Genomic DNA, 18,343 nt, shown 5'->3' with positions numbered 1-18,343 from the left:
AGGCAGTTGTATCCTGGAGTCGAGAGACACCGAGTGAACTCAACCCTGACGGTCTACTGGCGCTGCCGTAGCCCGCTCTTGTGAACCATCGTCCTGCCTGCTGGCGCTGCCGCGGCCTTCTGCAACCTTCATCTTCCTGGGACCTGCTGGCGCTGCCGCGGCCCGTTGTATCGACCATCCACACCGGGACCTGCTGGCGCTGCCGCGGCCCATACCACCTAACCACCCAGCTCGAGGATTGTGAGCTCAACATCATCTCATCTGAACTACCTGATTGGTAAATAGACTGTCCCGCTACCCCCTTCCCTACCTTGCGAGACTCTAATCGAGGGGACCCCTGAGTCCAGACCTCCTTGTACCATTTAACCGTACCTTAAACAAGTGCTTATAAAGAACACTGAACCTTATCCGTGTGTGATATCTGTCTGTGGGGGGGAAGTTACTTGTCTGTACGATCGCTGGAGACGGCTCTCCCCGGAGACCTCTCCTCCTGACCCCGGCCGACCCTCCCGGTCCATCTACCTTTTCTAACATTGGTGGCCAGCGGCGCGATCCGAATCAACGCGTAATCGTACAGAGAGTAGCTCACCCCACGACAAAGCACGATGTCGACCAAAGATAGCAGCTCCACCGAGAAGTTCCAAATGGAGAAATTGGAAGAATACAAACACCGCGAACTGAGACAATTTTGCATAGAACTTGGCATTGCTACCACCGGCCTGAGTACCAAGGATGATCTAAAGCGCGCTCTTGAGTCATGGACAGAAACTGGGGTCGCAGGACCCTCCGACCAAAGCAGCGTCACACCAGACCAAAACAGCATCACACCAGAGGGGAACGCCACGGCTCCTGAGGAGCGGGGAACGGGCCTCTCACAGGAGGAGATACGAGAAAGAGACAGAGTCAGATTACACGAATTAGAGATGGCACGACTCAAGATGGATGGGGAACTTAAGTTAGCTGAACAGAAGATCAACCTCGAGCATATGCGGCTTCGAGAGGAACGAGAAGAAAAGCAGAGACAAAGAGAGCTGGAAGAGAAAAAAATAACGCTCGAGCACGAGCGCCGACTGGCGGAAATAGAACTGCGCAAACAGAATAAGGAACTGGGGGTGCCTGAGCGACCACCCACCCCGGGGCCTATTGAGAAAAAAGTTCACATCCCCAAGGATGTGGTCCGCGAGTATGTCCGAGAAGACGACATACAACAGTGGTTTAAAGCCTATAAGATCGCAATGACCTCCCACCGGATCGACCGGAGTGATTGGGGAGCCGGACTTTGGGGGAGATTCATCAACGAGGGTCGCGATGCCCTGCTGCAGCTCCCCGATCACCAAATGTCGTCCTACGACCACATGAAGGCTGCCCTCCTCACCCGCTACGGCCTCACGCCCGAGATGTACCGCCAGAGGTTCAGAGATTGCACCCGGATCCCAGGTACAACTTGGGTGGAATACGTGAACTATTTCAGCCGGGCCTTCGAGGGTTGGATCAAGGGAAATCAGGTCACCACCTACGAACAACTCTTCAACCTTATGGTATGGGAGCACCTGTCAAACAACTGTTTCGTCGAGCTCAGGCAGCACCTACTCGACAGTAAGCTGACGGACCCCCGGCAACTCGCCGCCGAAGCTGACCGGTGGGAAAGCACCCGAGTGGGCCGGAAAGGGCCACACGACCAGAACAGAAGCAACCAAGGCCAGCACCGTCCTCGGGGAGGAGGAGGGGGCCAGGGGCGAGGGAGAGACGCCTTACCAGCAACACCCGTGGCCAGCACCCCACCTCCGGCCGGCCGGGGCAACCCCCCGTTGCGGCCTGGGTACCGAGCCAACGTCACGTGCCACCGGTGCCAGCGACTAGGCCACTACGCCAACGATCCGAACTGCCCGCTAAACCAACCACCCAAGCCCCGCCAGGTAGCTGCCGCTGCCCTGGGGGAAGAGCAATCATCGGAGGGACCCGAGGAGTATGAGCCGGACCAGCAAGGGTGGGAACCGGCCGCCATGGTCCTGGCATGCTTAGGGGGAAGGGACATGGTTCCGCGGGCTCCCCTACCCGCCAACACCAGAAAATACGGTCAGTGGGTGACCATTAATGGACAGAGAGCCGAGGCCTTGCGTGACACCGGCGCCAGCGTGACGGCCGTCCGCTGTCACCTGGTGAAGCCCGAGCAGATCCTGCCGAACATTCTCTGCCCCGTCCGCTCGGCAGATAACTCTGAGAGCATGTGTAAGATGGCCTGCGTCCCGTTTGAATGGGGAGGGGTCTCCGGCCTACTGAAGGTGACGGTCCGGGACGATGCCCCCGTGGACTGCCTCCTGGGGAATGACCTCGAGAGTTCCCCGTGGGCCACCGTCGAGAGAAGAGAGCACTTGGGGATGCTGGGCCTCCCGGACTGGGCCTGCATAACCACCCGATCCATGGCCGCCCGTGCCGCCCCCCGATCAGAAGAAACCGAATGGCCAGCACCTCCGCCCCCGGTTGCCCCCGTAGAGGACAACGGCGAGTCCGACCTCCCGGACCCGACTACCGAAGAAGACGCGCAACACCAGGACCTTCCGGATCTGGCTCAGTGGCGGCAAGAAGGGGGACCCACCCAAGAACAGTTCCGCCAGGAACAAAAGACCTGTCCCTCCCTCGAGTGTCAGGTGCCCCGCAAACGCGCACACAGAAACGCCGGGAGACTCACTTCCGGTTGGAAGGGTGAGTCCCGGTCTAGTGGTTGCGGCGCACGAGAGGTCGAAGGAACACTTCCGGGGGAAACGCTTACACTGCGCGTTTCCCGCCGGCTCCGTGCTTCGTATTCTACTGAATCCCCCGAAGACGTGACTGCGGAGTTCCGACCCCCGCAACCTGGTTCCAGTAAGTTGAAGGCGTGCTTGTGCATTCCTTCCCTCGGCGCTGGAGCGCCCCACTGGGTATCGAGAATTCCGGCCACAGAGGCTGCCTGAATCCCAGAGCACCGGAGTGCTAATGGGATACTTGTATATATCGTTGGAGACCTGTTTGTTCGTTTAGCGCAGGAGCGCTTGGGGGGTGTTTTAGTTTATTCGGCGCAGGAGCGCTTAGGGAGCTCTTTAGTTTACTATAGCGCAGGAGCGCTTAGGGAGCACAGTTAGTTTACATAGCGCAGGAGCGCTTGGGGGTTTTTCCTCAATCCTACAACGCAGGAGCGTTGGTGGGATACTCTTGGTTTTGCATCACTTCAGCGTGGGTGTGCTTCTGGGGGTACTGAAGTGTCCATAGCGCAGGAGCGCTACTGTGACAAAGTACCCACTTCATTTTGGAACTGTGTTCAAGCACCTACATTGCCTTTGTTATAGCTTGCCCCCGTAGTTTGCCGCCTTATTGCGCAAGAACATCTTTGCGCATGGTTTGACCTTTCTTTCAACTCACCGGCGCAGATGCGCTTTACTTTGATTTCGGAAGGAGTAGTGTCCAGGAGTTCTTCGCCCTGAGCAGCGCTGATTCTGGTTGCCCTGATCCGAAGAAGCATCGGTGAGTCCCCGGAATGACTTTCTTTTCTGTGTGTGGGTTGGCGTGGGTGCTGTAGAACAGGGGTTAGGACTCCTTATCGATTAGTTCTTCCTGTCTTCCATAGGGCCCCTAGGATACATCCACACCCAGCCACTACGTCCTTTTCTGGCTCCCTTCCCTGCGTCCATCTCATCTCCGTTGGTTCCTACTATTCACGAAGGTCAGGTGGGTACAGGGACGGGTGCTCTTGTCGTCTCTGCGGAATCACCTCGCAAGCAAAGGTGAGTCTTGTGAGGTACACGACATCGAGGGACTCCGCCAACAAGCCAGCACCCAAACCGCCGGGGACACCACCGGAACCCACTGGGTCTACTGGGACAACGACCTGCTCTACAGCGAGCAAAGAATCGCCGAGCTGGGGGCCGGTCGAGTTCTGGTGGTACCGCTCCGCTTCCGAGACTTTCTGCTCAACCTAGCCCACGATGTCCCCCTGGCTGGACACCTGGGCCAGGACAAAACGTACAGTCGCCTGGTGACCCACTTGTTTTGGCCGAAAATGAGGAATGACGTCCTGAACCACTGCCGATCGTGCCCCACATGCCAAGCCAGCGGGAAGAGTGGCCGGAAGCTGAAGGCCCCTCTACAACCCTTCCCGGTGGTCACCACCCCGTTCGAGAGGGTGGGGATAGACATTGTGGGACCTCTGGACCCCCGCACGGCACAAGGACACAGGTTCATCTTGGTACTAGTGGACCATGCCACCCGCTACCCCGAGGCGGTGCCTCTACGGACAGTGACCGCTCCAGTGGTTGGCCGGGCCCTGATGGGGATCTTCTCCCGGGTAGGCTTCCCCCGAGAAGTCGTCAGCGACCGAGGCACGAATTTCATATCAAAATACATGAAGTCCCTCTGGCAACAATGCGGGGTCACCTACAGATTCACGACCCCCTATCACCCCCAAGGGAACGGACTAGTGGAGCGTTTTAACCGCACTCTCAAAGGGATGATTGGGGGATTGGAAGAACCTCTCCGTCGCCAGTGGGATGTACTGCTCCCGTGCCTCCTCTTCGCCTACCGGGAAGTTCCCCAGAAGTCCCTGGGTTTTAGCCCATTTGAACTCCTATACGGACACCCTGTGCGAGGGCCCCTCAGCCTAGTCAAGGAAGGTTGGGAGATGGCCCCCCTAACGACCCCTCCAGACGTCTTCAAATACATCCTGGCCTTACGAAACCAGACCCGGCGCTTCAGGGAGATGGCCAAGACGAACCTCGAGGCCAGCCAGGAGGACATGAAGAGGTGGTATGATCACAATGCCTCCTCCGTTGAATTCGAGCCTGGGCAGCAAGTATGGGTGATGTCCCCCACCGAACCATGTGCCCTGCAAGATAAGTGGACGGGGCCCTTCAAAGTGGTCGAGCGCAAAAGCCCCGTCACTTACCTCATCGACATGGGGTCCTCCCGGAACCCCCTTCGGGTCCTCCACACCAACCGGCTCAAACCGCACTTTGTGCGCTCCGAACTAAGCCTCTTGATGGCTACAGACAGTGGCACAGAAGAAGACTCCGAGCCCCTCCCGGATCTCCTGAAGACTCAGGAGAAGGACGGCTCCGTGGACGGGGTCCGGCTCTCTGACGCCCTCACTTCGGAGCAACGCCAGGACTGCCGGAACCTCCTGCTGCAGTTCGCTGCCCTGTTCTCCCTCACCCCCGGGGTCACCCCCTGGTGTTTGCACGACGTAGACACCGGGGACAGTCCCCCTGTCCGGCACCGGGCCTACCGCGTACCAGATCGGGTACGGGCCTGCATACAGGAGGAAGTGGCCAAGATGCTCACGATCGGGGTCATCGAGCCCTCGGACAGTCCCTGGGCCAGTCCGGTCGTATTAGTTCCCAAGGCCGCTGCCCCCGGCACCGCCCCTGAACTGAGATTCTGCGTCGACTACCGGGGCTTGAACGCTGTCACCCGGACCGACGCTCATCCCATCCCCCGAGCAGACGAGCTGATCGACCGGCTGGGGGCCGCCCGCTACCTTAGTATCTTCGACCTAACGGCGGGCTACTGGCAGATCGGCCTCACACCCAGGGCTCAGGAACGGTCAGCCTTCTCTACCCCCGATGGCCACTATCAATTTAAGGTCATGCCCTTTGGCATGAAGAATGCCCCCGCCACGTTCCAACGCCTTGGGAACCAGGTCTTGGCAGGGCTTGAAGAATTCAGCGCTGCCTACCTGGACGATATCGCTGTATACAGCCGCCACTGGTCCGACCACCTCCGTCACCTCCAAGAGGTCCTACAAGCCCTCCAGCGGGCCGGCCTCACCATTAAGGCCGGCAAGTGCCAGATTGGCCAAGGGTCTGTGACCTACCTTGGGCACCAAGTGGGGAGCGGGCTGGTGGCCCCACTACAACTTAAGATTGCTGCCATCCAGTCCTGGCAGCCCCCCGTCACCCAGACCGAGGTCCGAGCCTTCTTGGGGCTCACCGGCTACTACCGGCGGTTCGTGAAGGACTACGGCAGCATCGTGGGGCCCCTCACGGGTCTCACATCCAAGAACCCGCCGAAGCGGGTCAACTGGACTCCTGATTGTCAAGCGGCCTTCGAGGAGCTGAAGGCCGCCCTGTGCACCGCCCCGGTGCTCCAGGCCCCCGATTACAGTCGGGAATTCGTGGTGCAGACCGACGCCTCCGACCACGGCATCGGAGCCGTCCTCTCTCAATTGAACCCCGAAGGTCATGACCAGCCGGTGGCCTTCATCAGCCGACGTCTCCTGGCCCGAGAACAGCGTTGGAGCACCATCGAGAGGGAGGCATTTGCAGTAGTGTGGGCCCTCAAAAAGCTCCGACCCTATCTCTTCGGTACCCACTTCCGGGTACAAACCGACCATCGACCCCTGCAATGGCTGATGCAGATGCGGGGGGAGAACCCAAAACTCTTGCGCTGGTCCATTTCCCTGCAGGGAATGGACTTCACCGTGGAGCACCGACCAGGCCAAGACCACGCCAACGCAGATGGCCTGTCCCGCTTTTTCCGCCTCGACGAAGAGAGTCCCCAAGGAGATGGGTGACTCTCCCCGCCTTCAGCTGGGGGGGACGCATGTTGGACAGGCCTCACAGACGGCTTGCTCCCTCCCCGCTCGACAGGGCCCGGACTCCGGCCCACCTGGCATATCCCCGCAACAAGCTCCTGTACTCCGTCTCCCGACGGACCCTCTGCCCTCGGACCCCTACTCATCACGGGGTCCAGCCACACCGGCTTTCCCGGCCGGGTCAAGCCGCCATCTTGGGCCCTGCACCACGCGGCCGCATGGCCTCCCCTCGACCCTAACCCCGGGCCTGGGCGGCCCCGACATCCCGGCACCACCATCCACCCGGGAGGTGAGCGGACCACTTGGCAGGTCAAAGGGAGAACGAAGTGTCAAGGGCTCTACCCCGCCAGGTGCCGATCGCCCCCAGCTCCCCCAGGCACTGGCTCCACCCCCTGCTGGGTGTCTGGACACCTTCATCCCGGACCCTCCGACCTCCAAGTGCGAGGGTCCGGACATCAAAGGGCACCAGCCCTATAACTGAGGCAGCTCCGGAGCAGGAAGGCAGTTGTATCCTGGAGTCGAGAGACACCGAGTGAACTCAACCCTGACGGTCTACTGGCGCTGCCGTAGCCCGCTCTTGTGAACCATCGTCCTGCCTGCTGGCGCTGCCGCGGCCTTCTGCAACCTTCATCTTCCTGGGACCTGCTGGCGCTGCCGCGGCCCGTTGTATCGACCATCCACACCGGGACCTGCTGGCGCTGCCGCGGCCCATACCACCTAACCACCCAGCTCGAGGATTGTGAGCTCAACATCATCTCATCTGAACTACCTGATTGGTAAATAGACTGTCCCGCTACCCCCTTCCCTACCTTGCGAGACTCTAATCGAGGGGACCCCTGAGTCCAGACCTCCTTGTACCATTTAACCGTACCTTAAACAAGTGCTTATAAAGAACACTGAACCTTATCCGTGTGTGATATCTGTCTGTGGGGGGGAAGTTACTTGTCTGTACGATCGCTGGAGACGGCTCTCCCCGGAGACCTCTCCTCCTGACCCCGGCCGACCCTCCCGGTCCATCTACCTTTTCTAACATTGCAGCTTTCATGCTAAGACAGCTGTCTCCTCCATTTGCTCTGCGGATTCTTTAGTGCCAGGCAGGGGCGCAACTAGACTCCAACTTCGGGAGTGGGTGGGCTAACACTTCAAGCAGTGGAGGAAGAGACATCCTTATAGCCATGTCAACATTACCTTTAAGGGGCTCCCTTTGCTGTTGTGGGTCAACTTATAGCACTGGGGTCATTCTACTACATGTGACAAGTATGCATTTTAAAACACACCGGGTATGAAATATTACTTTCAGCATAGCAAGGTTTAATACCAACTTAAGGAGTTTTAGGGTTCTCAATGAATTGCAGCACAATATTTGTTTATTAGACATAGTACGATGTAGAATTTCAGGTTCGACTGTATACTTCAATATATGACAAATTATTCTTTCCAAACGCATTGGCCAGTTGTATCAACCTAATAGGACCTAAAAAAAAACAAATATCCAACAAGATATTTGAGTTTCCTTCCCCAAAGGAAGCTTTAGAAAAGTGGTAGAAAATAATGAAGTATAAGCACAATTGAGTTACTGGCTGTTAATGCTCCATTTACGTGCACCCAATACTTTTATGTTATTGGCAGAATAAAATGTTACTTTAATATACCCCTTTCTTGTTCTCTGGTAGGGAACTCCTCATGTCCAATCTCTGTAACACATACAAATTTGAAATTGTATTAATTGAAACTGCTAGAACTCGCATATAAGTTTCTTGGTTTCCAAATGCTTAGTAGGAAGATAGATTGAGATGCAACCAATGTTTGGAAAGGTTTGCTGTTATTGCATGCTCGAAGGATTAGCCATGCTTCCCCCACATCCTACTTGGAACTCCATTGGGGTTTACCAAGTGTAGCAAAGCAATTGCTGTCCTAGTTTACCACCCATGGTACTGCTCTTCCTACAAATTGTCTCAGGAGTCATTAGCACAATGGCAGCATCAAAAAGTAAACAGCACTCCAAAAGCCCTGTTTCTTTATGGTGTTTAGTTTATATGCTTTGCTCTCCACCTAGAAACTGGGCAGCAACTACCAAGATGTTAAAGAGCAACGTGTCTCCTTGTACTGCCAATGGCGATGAAAGTGGGTGAAGTCACTTCAGCTACTTCTGGAATTTTAGTGAATGAACCCTCATTGGAGTATAGAACTGACACCCCAACTTAGAACACACCTTAAATATTAGTAGGATCAACTTATTACGTAGCAATAGCTTTAATGAAAATATTAAGTAATAGTGTATACAACCTAATCCCACCCTCGTTTTATTTTCAGATGTGTAGTAATGGCTTATCTGAGAAGGAAGCTGTTACTCCAAGACAGAATATACCTACACTTAGTAATCTCCATTTCAAGCATTTCCTCTCCTCAAGTCTAGCCTTTTGACCCCCACCCTCTTAAAACAATAGTTACATTTTCAATCCTATTGTCCTGTGTCCTCAAAGAAATCAGTCTATTCCTCCCACTTTTTCTCCTGATACCTCTTCAGCTAAACATAACTATTATGAGAGATCTGCCTTTAGATTCTATGGTCAGTCCGGGCTTCCCATGGGCTCTCTTTGGCCTGCTTGAGCATTTCTGCCCTTATTTCTAAATCTCTCTTCCTCTCTCTCTCTGTCATACCCAATTGTCTCACTCTCCCCCTTCATCATGAAATCTACCTTTTTCCTTCTCCCAGTCTGTCCGGCCCTCTTCATTTATAATGTTTCCATAGCTCTCTACCTCTTGGGAGGATGCCTATGGCCAGCTACATGCGATGCCTAGGAGAATAGCAATGTCTCGGGTAAGATCTTTTGTTGCTTGTTTTCCAGTTCAGAAAGGGCCTGGCCTGGCAGTTCGGGCTGGACTGTTCAGATTATAGCAGGGTCAAGGCTATTTTGCATGCAACTGGGTCCAAACTGAGGGGGCTCGGTGGCCACAAATGATGCATTGGGGTGCGGCCTGAGCGATTGCCAGTGGCTGAGATTAACTCAAGCATTCCATTCATTATCCTTGTAGCTGTTGCTGTTGCTGTTGCCGCCCTAAGTGAATGAATGAATGAATTCAAATTTATACCGTGCTACTAAGCCTAATGGGCGTCAAGGCGCCTAACCAAAAAAGCTAGCTGAGTAAAGGATGAAGGAACTTACTGGTAGGCCTTAATAAAGTACCAGGTTTTGAGGGCGTTTTTGAAAAGGGCCAGAGAAGGTTGGGACTTGATCTCCAAAGGGAGAGTATTCCATAATAACGGAGCAACGATGGAAAATGCTCTACTGCCCCATCTGACCTTCTTGGAGCGGGGGACTACCAACTGATTCGCGTCTGAGGAGCGAAGACGCCTACTGGGAATATAGCGGGTTAGCAAGGATCCCAGAGCATCCGAGGAGCCGGCCAGAAGAGCTCTATAGGTAAGACAGAGGAGTTTAAATGATATCCTATAGTAAATAGGAAGCCAGTGCAGGCTCTTCCTGGCTATTGTAGCAGAAGATGCGTTTGGAAGTGCCAGAACAAATCTGGCAGCTGCATTCTGCACAACCTGAAGGTGCTGGACAAGGTACTTATTGGTCTCCGCATAAAGTGCGTTGCAATAGTCTAACCTAGAACCTACAAGAGCAATCACGGTCTGCTTACGCGCCTGGGGGGACAAATAGTGAAGGATTCTTTTAAGAATCTTAATGACTCCCCAACATGTGGCCACTGTCCTGTTGACCTGAAAGTTCATGGACAGCGAGGTGTCAAATATAACACCGAGATTCCTGGCTGATTGGGAAGGAGTGGGGCAGGTTCCTAAAGATGTAGGCCACCACTCACTAGACCAAATGTCCTGGTCCTTACCAAAGACCAGGACCTCTGTTTTGTCGCCATTCAGCTTTAGGGAGTTTTGGATCATCCACTCCGCAACCATCTGCATGCATGACCTAAAGCCGAACGCGGATGTACTAACAGAGTGGGCCAGGGAAACCATGATTTGCGTGTCATCGGCGTATGACACCACCTCCATCCCCTGCGATCTTACTAATCTAGCAAGGGGGGCCACATAGATGTTGAATAGAGTCGGACTTAAGGCCGACCCCTGGGGCACCCCACATTGCAGAGATTTGGCAGGGGAGAGGAACTCTCCAAGCATGACTCTTTGCTCTCTAAGATGTAAAAAAGTGTCAAGGAGACTCAAGGCCGGCCCAGCCACCCCTGCCTCCCTCAAACGAGATGTTAAAATAGAGGGAGACAGGGTGTCAAACGCTGCCGTAAGGTCCAATAAGACCAAAACAGTCGTCTGACCGAGATCCACCTTACGGCGAATGTTATTAACCACCATAGTAAGGGCAGATTCTGTGCTATGAAATTTCCTGAATCCATGCTGGGAACTATCCAAGAACTAAGTGCGATGGGGATGCCCAGACATGGTCCTGGGCTCACTGTGCCTCTGGAATCAAGCTATAGGTGGCTGATAAGCCCATAGAAAAGATAAAACCAGTACTATGTTTCTTGTTTTTGGGTTCAGGGAGGACCTGGAGTGACAGTTCGTACTGGACTGTTCCGATTGGAGTAGGGTCAAGGTTGATTTGCATATGGCTGGGTCCAAACTGAGGTGGCATGGTGAGCTGAAAAGATGCATTGGGATGCAGCCTGGGCGATTGCCAGTGGCTGGGATTAACTCAAGCATACCATTCATTATCCTTGTTGTTGTTGCACTTGCCGCCCTAAGTGCGATGGGGATGCCCAGACATGGTCCTAGGCTCACTTTGCCACTGGAACCAAGTTTTATGTGGCTGATAAGCCCATAGAAAGGATAAAACCAGTCCTATGTTTCTTGTTTTTTGGTTCAGGGAGGACCTGGTGTGGCAGTTCGTACCGGACTGTTCCGATTGGAGTAGGATCAAGGTTGATTTGCACAAGGCTGGGTCCAAACTGAGGAGGCATGGTGAGCTGAAAATGATGGATTGGGATGCGGTGCGCGCAATTGCCAGCGGCTGAGATTAAATCAAGCATTCCATCCATCACCTTGTTGTTGCAATAGGACAATACCAATGTCTTGGAGAAAATTCACCATCTACTAGGCACCTTTCCCCTTCCCCCAGCCCTCCTCAATATGGCAAAATATCACAAGAGCCTCTGCATTCTATGAACCTTGAGCATTTGGTTTAACCAATCAAAGCTCACCCAAACACAAACCATCTTCTCAAACCGAAGAATATCAATATCTTTAAAATTGTCTCTTCACAAACACACTCAAATAGTGGCTAGGTTGTCCAACATGGTGGACGTGCTCTAACGGAGCTCCCACAGCCCTGCATTAATCAGTCATTAATCCTGCAGAATACAGTCTCCAATTCTGCTTCCTGGTCGTCTCCTGCTGCTGGCTCGGTCCGGCTCTTGCCCTGGATCCCCCGTCGGGGGCGCTGAGCGGAGTGGGGAGGATGGCCCGAAGAGACGGCGGTGCTGAGGCCTAGTGATCCTCGGCTCTTTGTGATGGAAGTGTGCCGAAGTGGATGGTGAGCTGCTGGGTGGAGCTGCGGTGTTTCCTCAAGGGACGAGGCAGCTTCTGAGGTCACCGCAGATGGTGGAACACCCGTCGGAGGAGACGACAGACTGGGTGGCCATTACGAAATGAGCGGCCGGCGTTCGGGCTATCTCGCGCACGACTCTACGGCTGTATCGGGCCGTGGTGCTGCTCGCACAAGCCTGTATCAACAGAAGTGTTGGAGGGGGAGCTCAGATCTTTCCTTCCCTGCCTGGGGGTCAATCTGCAGTGCGGCTCCTCAATATAAGCAGCCCTGAGCTGGTATTGGACAGTAGAAGGGCGGCCGCGGGACAGCGCTGCTAATTCTGCTGGGCAGCGCCCTATTCTTCTCGGGGCCATATCAGGCCGCGGTGCGGCTGCGAATGAGCCTGAGCTGCATCGGATGCTTGGGGCTGGCTCTGGGCCATGGTTGGCCGAATGTGGCTTGCTCTGGACAGGGCCTACGCCTAGAGGTGGTCGAAGACTGGTGTAGGTGGATTGGCATAAAAATTGAGATCCTGATGAAGAGGGCTCCCCTCTCTCTCCCCCACATTATCTAGCATTCTTCTCAATCCTTGCGGTGCAGGGCTTAATCTCACCAGGGATTAGTGTGGGGTTGGATGTCTGAGGTCTCCCCTTCTCCTGTGGCATAATACTTTGTCCTGGAGCAGTTATCAGCCACGGTTTGCCCCTCGAACATTATCGCCCTGAAGTCCTACGCTGCCTATGTCAACGTGGCCATTTCTCTGGTCAGTGGCCTTGCCTTGGACTGCTACCATAATACGACAGAAGCCACCTGATATATAATCAATTCACTATCTGGTATGGTGTGATCTTCACGCTGTGGCATACAGGGCTCGATCTGTTGAAGTCGCTGAAGAGAAGATCTCTGCAACGCAGTGCAACATATTACGGAAACAGAGACAAGAATCTCGATGGTGGAAGACATGGTAACTACTCTTCAGAAGAAAGTATCCTCATTAGAAACACTGACAAAGGGCCTGGCAATGTGCGTGGAAGATGCGGAAGGGCCAGTTGAAATAACATTCGCTTTGTAGGATTTCCCTAGGGCTATGAGGGTAACACCATGGAAGATGTCCTTATCGGGTGGTTGACAGACTGGTTCACACCCAAGGTACTGTTCTTCTGATTTGTAGTTGAACGAGCGCAGCGGGCCCTCCTGCAGAAGCTGCTGCCCGGGGCCCGTCCCAGACCAATCATCGCTAGGTTCCTCAATTACAAAGATAGAGACGTTATCCTGCAGCAGGCCAGGCTTAAGGAGGCCCTTACATCTGCCTTACTTCGCATAATGATCTTCCCGGACTACTACTAGGTTGGTCTAACAACGCCGACAATCCTATGTGGAAGCCAAGGCCTGCTTGTGGAATCTTATTGTCCAATACTCCTTGTTGTTTCTGGCCCGCCTGAGAGTGTCTTATCAATCCAGAACTCATTTCTGCGATATGCCAGAGGGGGTGCTTACCTGAACAGATGAAACTGTAACACTTAAACCCCACACTCCACCAAGGAGTGACTCTGATAATTCATCCGGGGACCCTAGTCATTGTCGTCTCAAAGCTACTGACAAACAGCGCTGCAGATCACGCTCCAAGAGACGTTCCAAGACTCGCAGCAAATCCTGTGTGCTGCTGGCAGAGGGCCGGGTAGAGCCGAAAGTTAGATATGATGTATACAATATGCAGGACGGCAACTACATCTGGACTACCGCTACAATACCTCTTTATTGACTTAGAAGATGCTATTTGCATAAGGGATGTTTCTTTGGGACCATTGGCGGGGAGTAGCTCCTGGTCCCCGTTGGGGTTGAAGCTCTTGCCATGCCGTGACAGATGCTTCAAGATTCATGAGGTATTTGGGTGGGGGAGGGGGTTGGGGAAAGTTATTGTTTGTCTTTAGTGCCGAAACTTTATATCACATACGCAGTTTCCCATCAGATCAGGTCTTGCATATGTCATTCCACGTCTACATATACCACTGCCAAATACGACAACAATTATGACAGACCCAACTAGGCGGGGCCGCCATATGGTAAGTTGGAACACATTTACTGGCGGTATATCGAGCAATGGATCTCAATTAAAGTATCTAATATCTTCCACAGAGTCTACCAGAATTCCTTGTCCCACTATAAACATATCCATGAAGCAAATATAAGGCAAGCAGACATCTGGGGTCAGAAAATACAACACCTGTAAAAGTCCCGAAATTAAAATAAAATACTAAATTCCTGTGAATATTCCTCTGGAACTCACTTTAGCTGGCTTTAACAGACTGTTGTATGGTAATGTGAATCATTACAAATAAATAGCATGGGAATTATTATGTATTTGTGCGGAGGCAAAGAAGTGTAGAATAATATTGTTGTAGGTTAAAAGGCTAGGTGACAGTGTCACTTTCAGGCCAGAGCTAAAAATGAGTGTAGGTCAATGTTTGCCCTCCTCTCATCTGTGCTGCTGCCAGAGAAAAACAAACACCATAAGCTATCGTGTCACTTTTACAGCCTTACCATGTCATGTGTGTACCCCTGAAAAACTAAATCTCAGCCACCTGGATAAATAAGCAAAATGGTCGCAGCTGCGTGAAGGACAAGCACTTTTTGTGGAATTTCACAACTTCTGCCCAATCAAAGCATGTACTCCTGACTCCCAACATATGGGCAGAGTCAAAGCCCCTCTAGTGATGCGCACATAACTTTCTGGCGACGGCTGCGCTGTCAAGCCAGACCATAAAAATGGCACAAAATGAGGAAATGTTTGGGAGGATGCACTTTGTTGAGACACCACCATTGGCAATTTGTCTCATGGCTTTTGGTTTCACTTCTCTACTGCCTCACCAGCTTTCTACTCTCAGGCTTCTGCCTTTCTCTCTCTCTAATTGTATACTTTCTTCACTGCTTTCTTGTCACTTAGGGAAGTGATGTGACAAACGCTGTGGATTTTATTTTTTAGGAGGTAGGTTTGCTAGTTTCCAGAAATACTTCTGATTTCTATAAATTGTTTCTTTTTACTGAATTTATGAACTCATGACAGAAACTGCTGATATAAAGAATATATCTGTTTATACTTCAGAATTAAAATACATCTTCTTTCCATTATGTTGCTCTGAGATTCACCTTCTTTTTTCGCTATATTTTTTACACTTCCTTTAAAGTCAATCCTTTACGTTTTAAAATGTGTTCATAAAAATAAATGGTTGCTAAGATAAAGAAATTATATATTTTTTTACAGTTTCAGTTTCAGGCAGTTGCAGCATTCAAGAAGTTTATCCTGGTTATTCCTGGGAAGATGGACCCGTTGTCATTTAGTGTCCCAGAGCTGTCCACCGGATGCTGGGGTAACGAGGCAGACTTCAAACTGGAACTTGTTGGGTTTTTGCCTGTCCATCCTCTAACAACAACCCAGATGCTGCCATGGATTGTTGCAGAAATTCGACGTATGAACGTACTTGATCACACCCAAATCCGACTCTATGTGTCCAAAACTCTGGTGCGTGGTGAGCTAGACTGCGGGATGAGCAGACAATGGGATCCGCTGATCTGCAGCAGCCTTTTCGAGCACAAGCCGCAAGGTGTCCAGAAATTAATCCACAACAGCCAGGATCCCAGCTACTTTGCCTGCTTGATGAGGGATGAGGGCCTTCAAAGGCAGCAGAGCATCTGCTATGTTTTCAGAGCTGCAGATCAAGCCAAGGTAGGTAATGTCATTTCTGATCTGTTTGAGTGGAGCGAGTATGAATAAACTGAAATATTTTGCAACTTTCATACTTATATATTGATTTTACTGTGAATTTTCACATTCTGTTTAGATTACCTTGGGACTGTGAGTTGTTACCCTGCTGGTCAGTGTTGTTTTTAAATATGTGCATTGGTGTGATGAAAACAGCTGGATTTACACACTATTCAAAGGAGGTCTTCTACAGGAAATAATGAGTTTTCAAGATCAAAATGTGAACCATGACAGGGGTAATCCTACCGATTTTTAAGAAATATAGTTGAGATACATCAAGTAGTCGTCACATAGTTTGCATTTTGAGATTTTGTTGCCAGTTACCCCAGAGTTAGGTGACTGGATCTTCTAACCTGTGCCGGATGCATGCAATTATGGCATTCTGGATGGACACCCAAGCATATCCCCCCTTGTTGTTCCCAGGGTCTAATGTTGGCTAATACATACAATCCACAGCCATGTTTATCTATCATTCATTGCCACAAATGCCTTCACCGTTAACTGTTTGGCTTCTGATCGCCTCTAGTCTATTTTACTCTCCGATATCATTTGCAAATTCTCGCATCAGTTTACCAGCTCCAAATATTTATGTGCCCATTACAACTGAAGCTCAAGTAGCCAGGGTAGAATGCCATTTGTATGCACATCCTCCTGATACATTTATACAGATGTAATAGGTGGCAAATTCATAAAGACTTAGTTATTTGTTGTGCACCAAATAGTCTAGTGTTCCTTCTTAAGTTAATTGTTATTCTATCTACAGAATGTATTCTGCAGCAAAATGCATGGAATATATTTGCCTCAGCTGTTCCTAATTGTGCATTTTTACTATGCAAGCTTATTTAGGCATTGCATGACTTTGTGAAAGAAGTTATTCTCCGTGATATATTCAGGTAAACATCTAATAAAGTGAAAATAATAAAAGTTGAAATTTGTTAAAATAGAAAGAGATTTGTTTTTGAATGTAAGAACAGTTGTGTTTTATACCAGTTTGAATGACATGGCTTGCTTACTAGCACAAATTATTCGCATATATTGCATTTTATTTTATCAGAGATCTGCAGGCCTATGTTGCGGTTAGTATGGTGTCGCTGCGCTCTTCAGTACTTCTTGTATCTTCACATTATTGTCTTGAGGATTCCGACACAGACCAGACTTCTTTTTCAGTAGCGTGGGTGTGATTAATCTTTCCTATACATGTTTCGCTATATGTGTTTGGCGGGTGCTGCCAGAGATCTTTGCCAACTAATGGATGTGCCAGCTGAGGTTTGGTCTGTGTATGCCCTACATAATGTAGTGTTCGAGGTAACGTAACTCAGACTAGGGTGTCTTGTTAGAGTCTTACAGTACCCATTTTAATTAGTCTCATTGGGGGATGTTGCGTCTGGGTGGTTGCTTATTAAGCATGTTAGTTGTTGTCTTGGGGAGGTATATTGTTTTATGAAGAGTGCAGCCCTGCTGTGAGCTGCCTGAGGTCATCAGACCTGTTTTGGATGTGTGCTCATTGTTTCGGCAAATGTGTTCTTTCAGACGACGTGATTCTTGTGTTTTTTCTAATTGGCACCAGAAAAAGTTATAGAGAGAAGGAACATTAACAGATTGCAGGATGTTGCTACATGATGTTTCAGTAAATAGTACAAATATAAGTGGATATATTTTACATTAATTTCTAATCAGGTGTGATTGATATTTCTTTTTCCAAATTTTGTTTTCTGATTACATCTTCAAAAAGGCACATAAACAAATATTATTGTTATCCATTTCTTCGTATAGTAACAAAAAAATAGCATTTTTTGGCTGTAATATACAGGCTACATATAATCCTGCCATACTATGGTACACCATTTCATTTGAGATTTTTGAATTGTAATTAATGTGACGAAATATTTACAGGAATCCAGGAAAGCGAGTAACTCGTTTTTTCAACAGAGAATATTTGTTTGGAAAGTTTTAAGTTTTAAAACAAAAATATTAGAACAATACCATACATTATGGAACCGTTCCTGATTATCCATAAATCTTAAGGCAGGCAAGGTTAAATCTAAAGAAGAAGATTTGCATGGATTTGATATAAAACATCAGTCTAAAAACGTGAGAAATATTATACCTATCACTCTGTCAATTCCTAACCGAGAAAGAATACATTATGAACACAAAGCAAGATGAATAAAAAAACCTAAAGAAAGAAAAAAGTTATTTATGTATAGAGCTATGGACTGACGGTATCACACTGTAGTTGATGAGAAGCGACCCTAAATTACGCAGACCTCTCGGGTTACACGGAGGGGGGGGGGAGCATCTCGAATATAGTTCGCAATTTAGGAGAGTGTTTTCAAAGACGGTTTATCTTCTGCAGATTGCAACTTAATTTATTTCACATAAGTGTTTCATTGAGTATGATATCTCAAGCCAATGTTATCTGCACTATGTGTGAAACATGGTTATGTCCCTCATGTGTGAGTTGATGTTTTACTGGAGGAGTTTCTGGTAATAAAGGAATAGTTTCTTCTTAATGTG

At 50.4% G+C, this 18,343-nt stretch overlaps 1 protein-coding gene across 4 annotated transcripts in view; it reads left to right on the top strand.

Moving 5' to 3' along the window:
- The window catches only part of TBC1D1 (TBC1 domain family member 1), a 933,361-nt gene that overhangs the window by 12,507 nt on the left and 902,511 nt on the right, over positions 1 to 18,343 (top strand). For all 4 annotated transcript variants that reach the window (XM_085642280.1, XM_085642279.1, XM_085642278.1 and 1 more), the window contains exon 2: positions 15,329 to 15,790. In XM_085642280.1, coding sequence (XP_085498406.1) covers positions 15,386 to 15,790 — 405 coding nt within the window. In that variant the 5' untranslated portion in view covers positions 15,329 to 15,385. The remainder of the gene's footprint in view (positions 1 to 15,328; positions 15,791 to 18,343) is intronic.

This window comes from Triturus cristatus, chromosome 2_2 (assembly GCF_964204655.1).
Source record: "Triturus cristatus chromosome 2_2, aTriCri1.1, whole genome shotgun sequence".
In the NCBI taxonomy this organism is placed as follows: domain Eukaryota; kingdom Metazoa; phylum Chordata; class Amphibia; order Caudata; family Salamandridae; genus Triturus; species Triturus cristatus.
The sequence above is the reverse complement of the archived record's forward strand: the minus strand, read 5'-3'. Positions and strand labels throughout refer to the sequence as shown.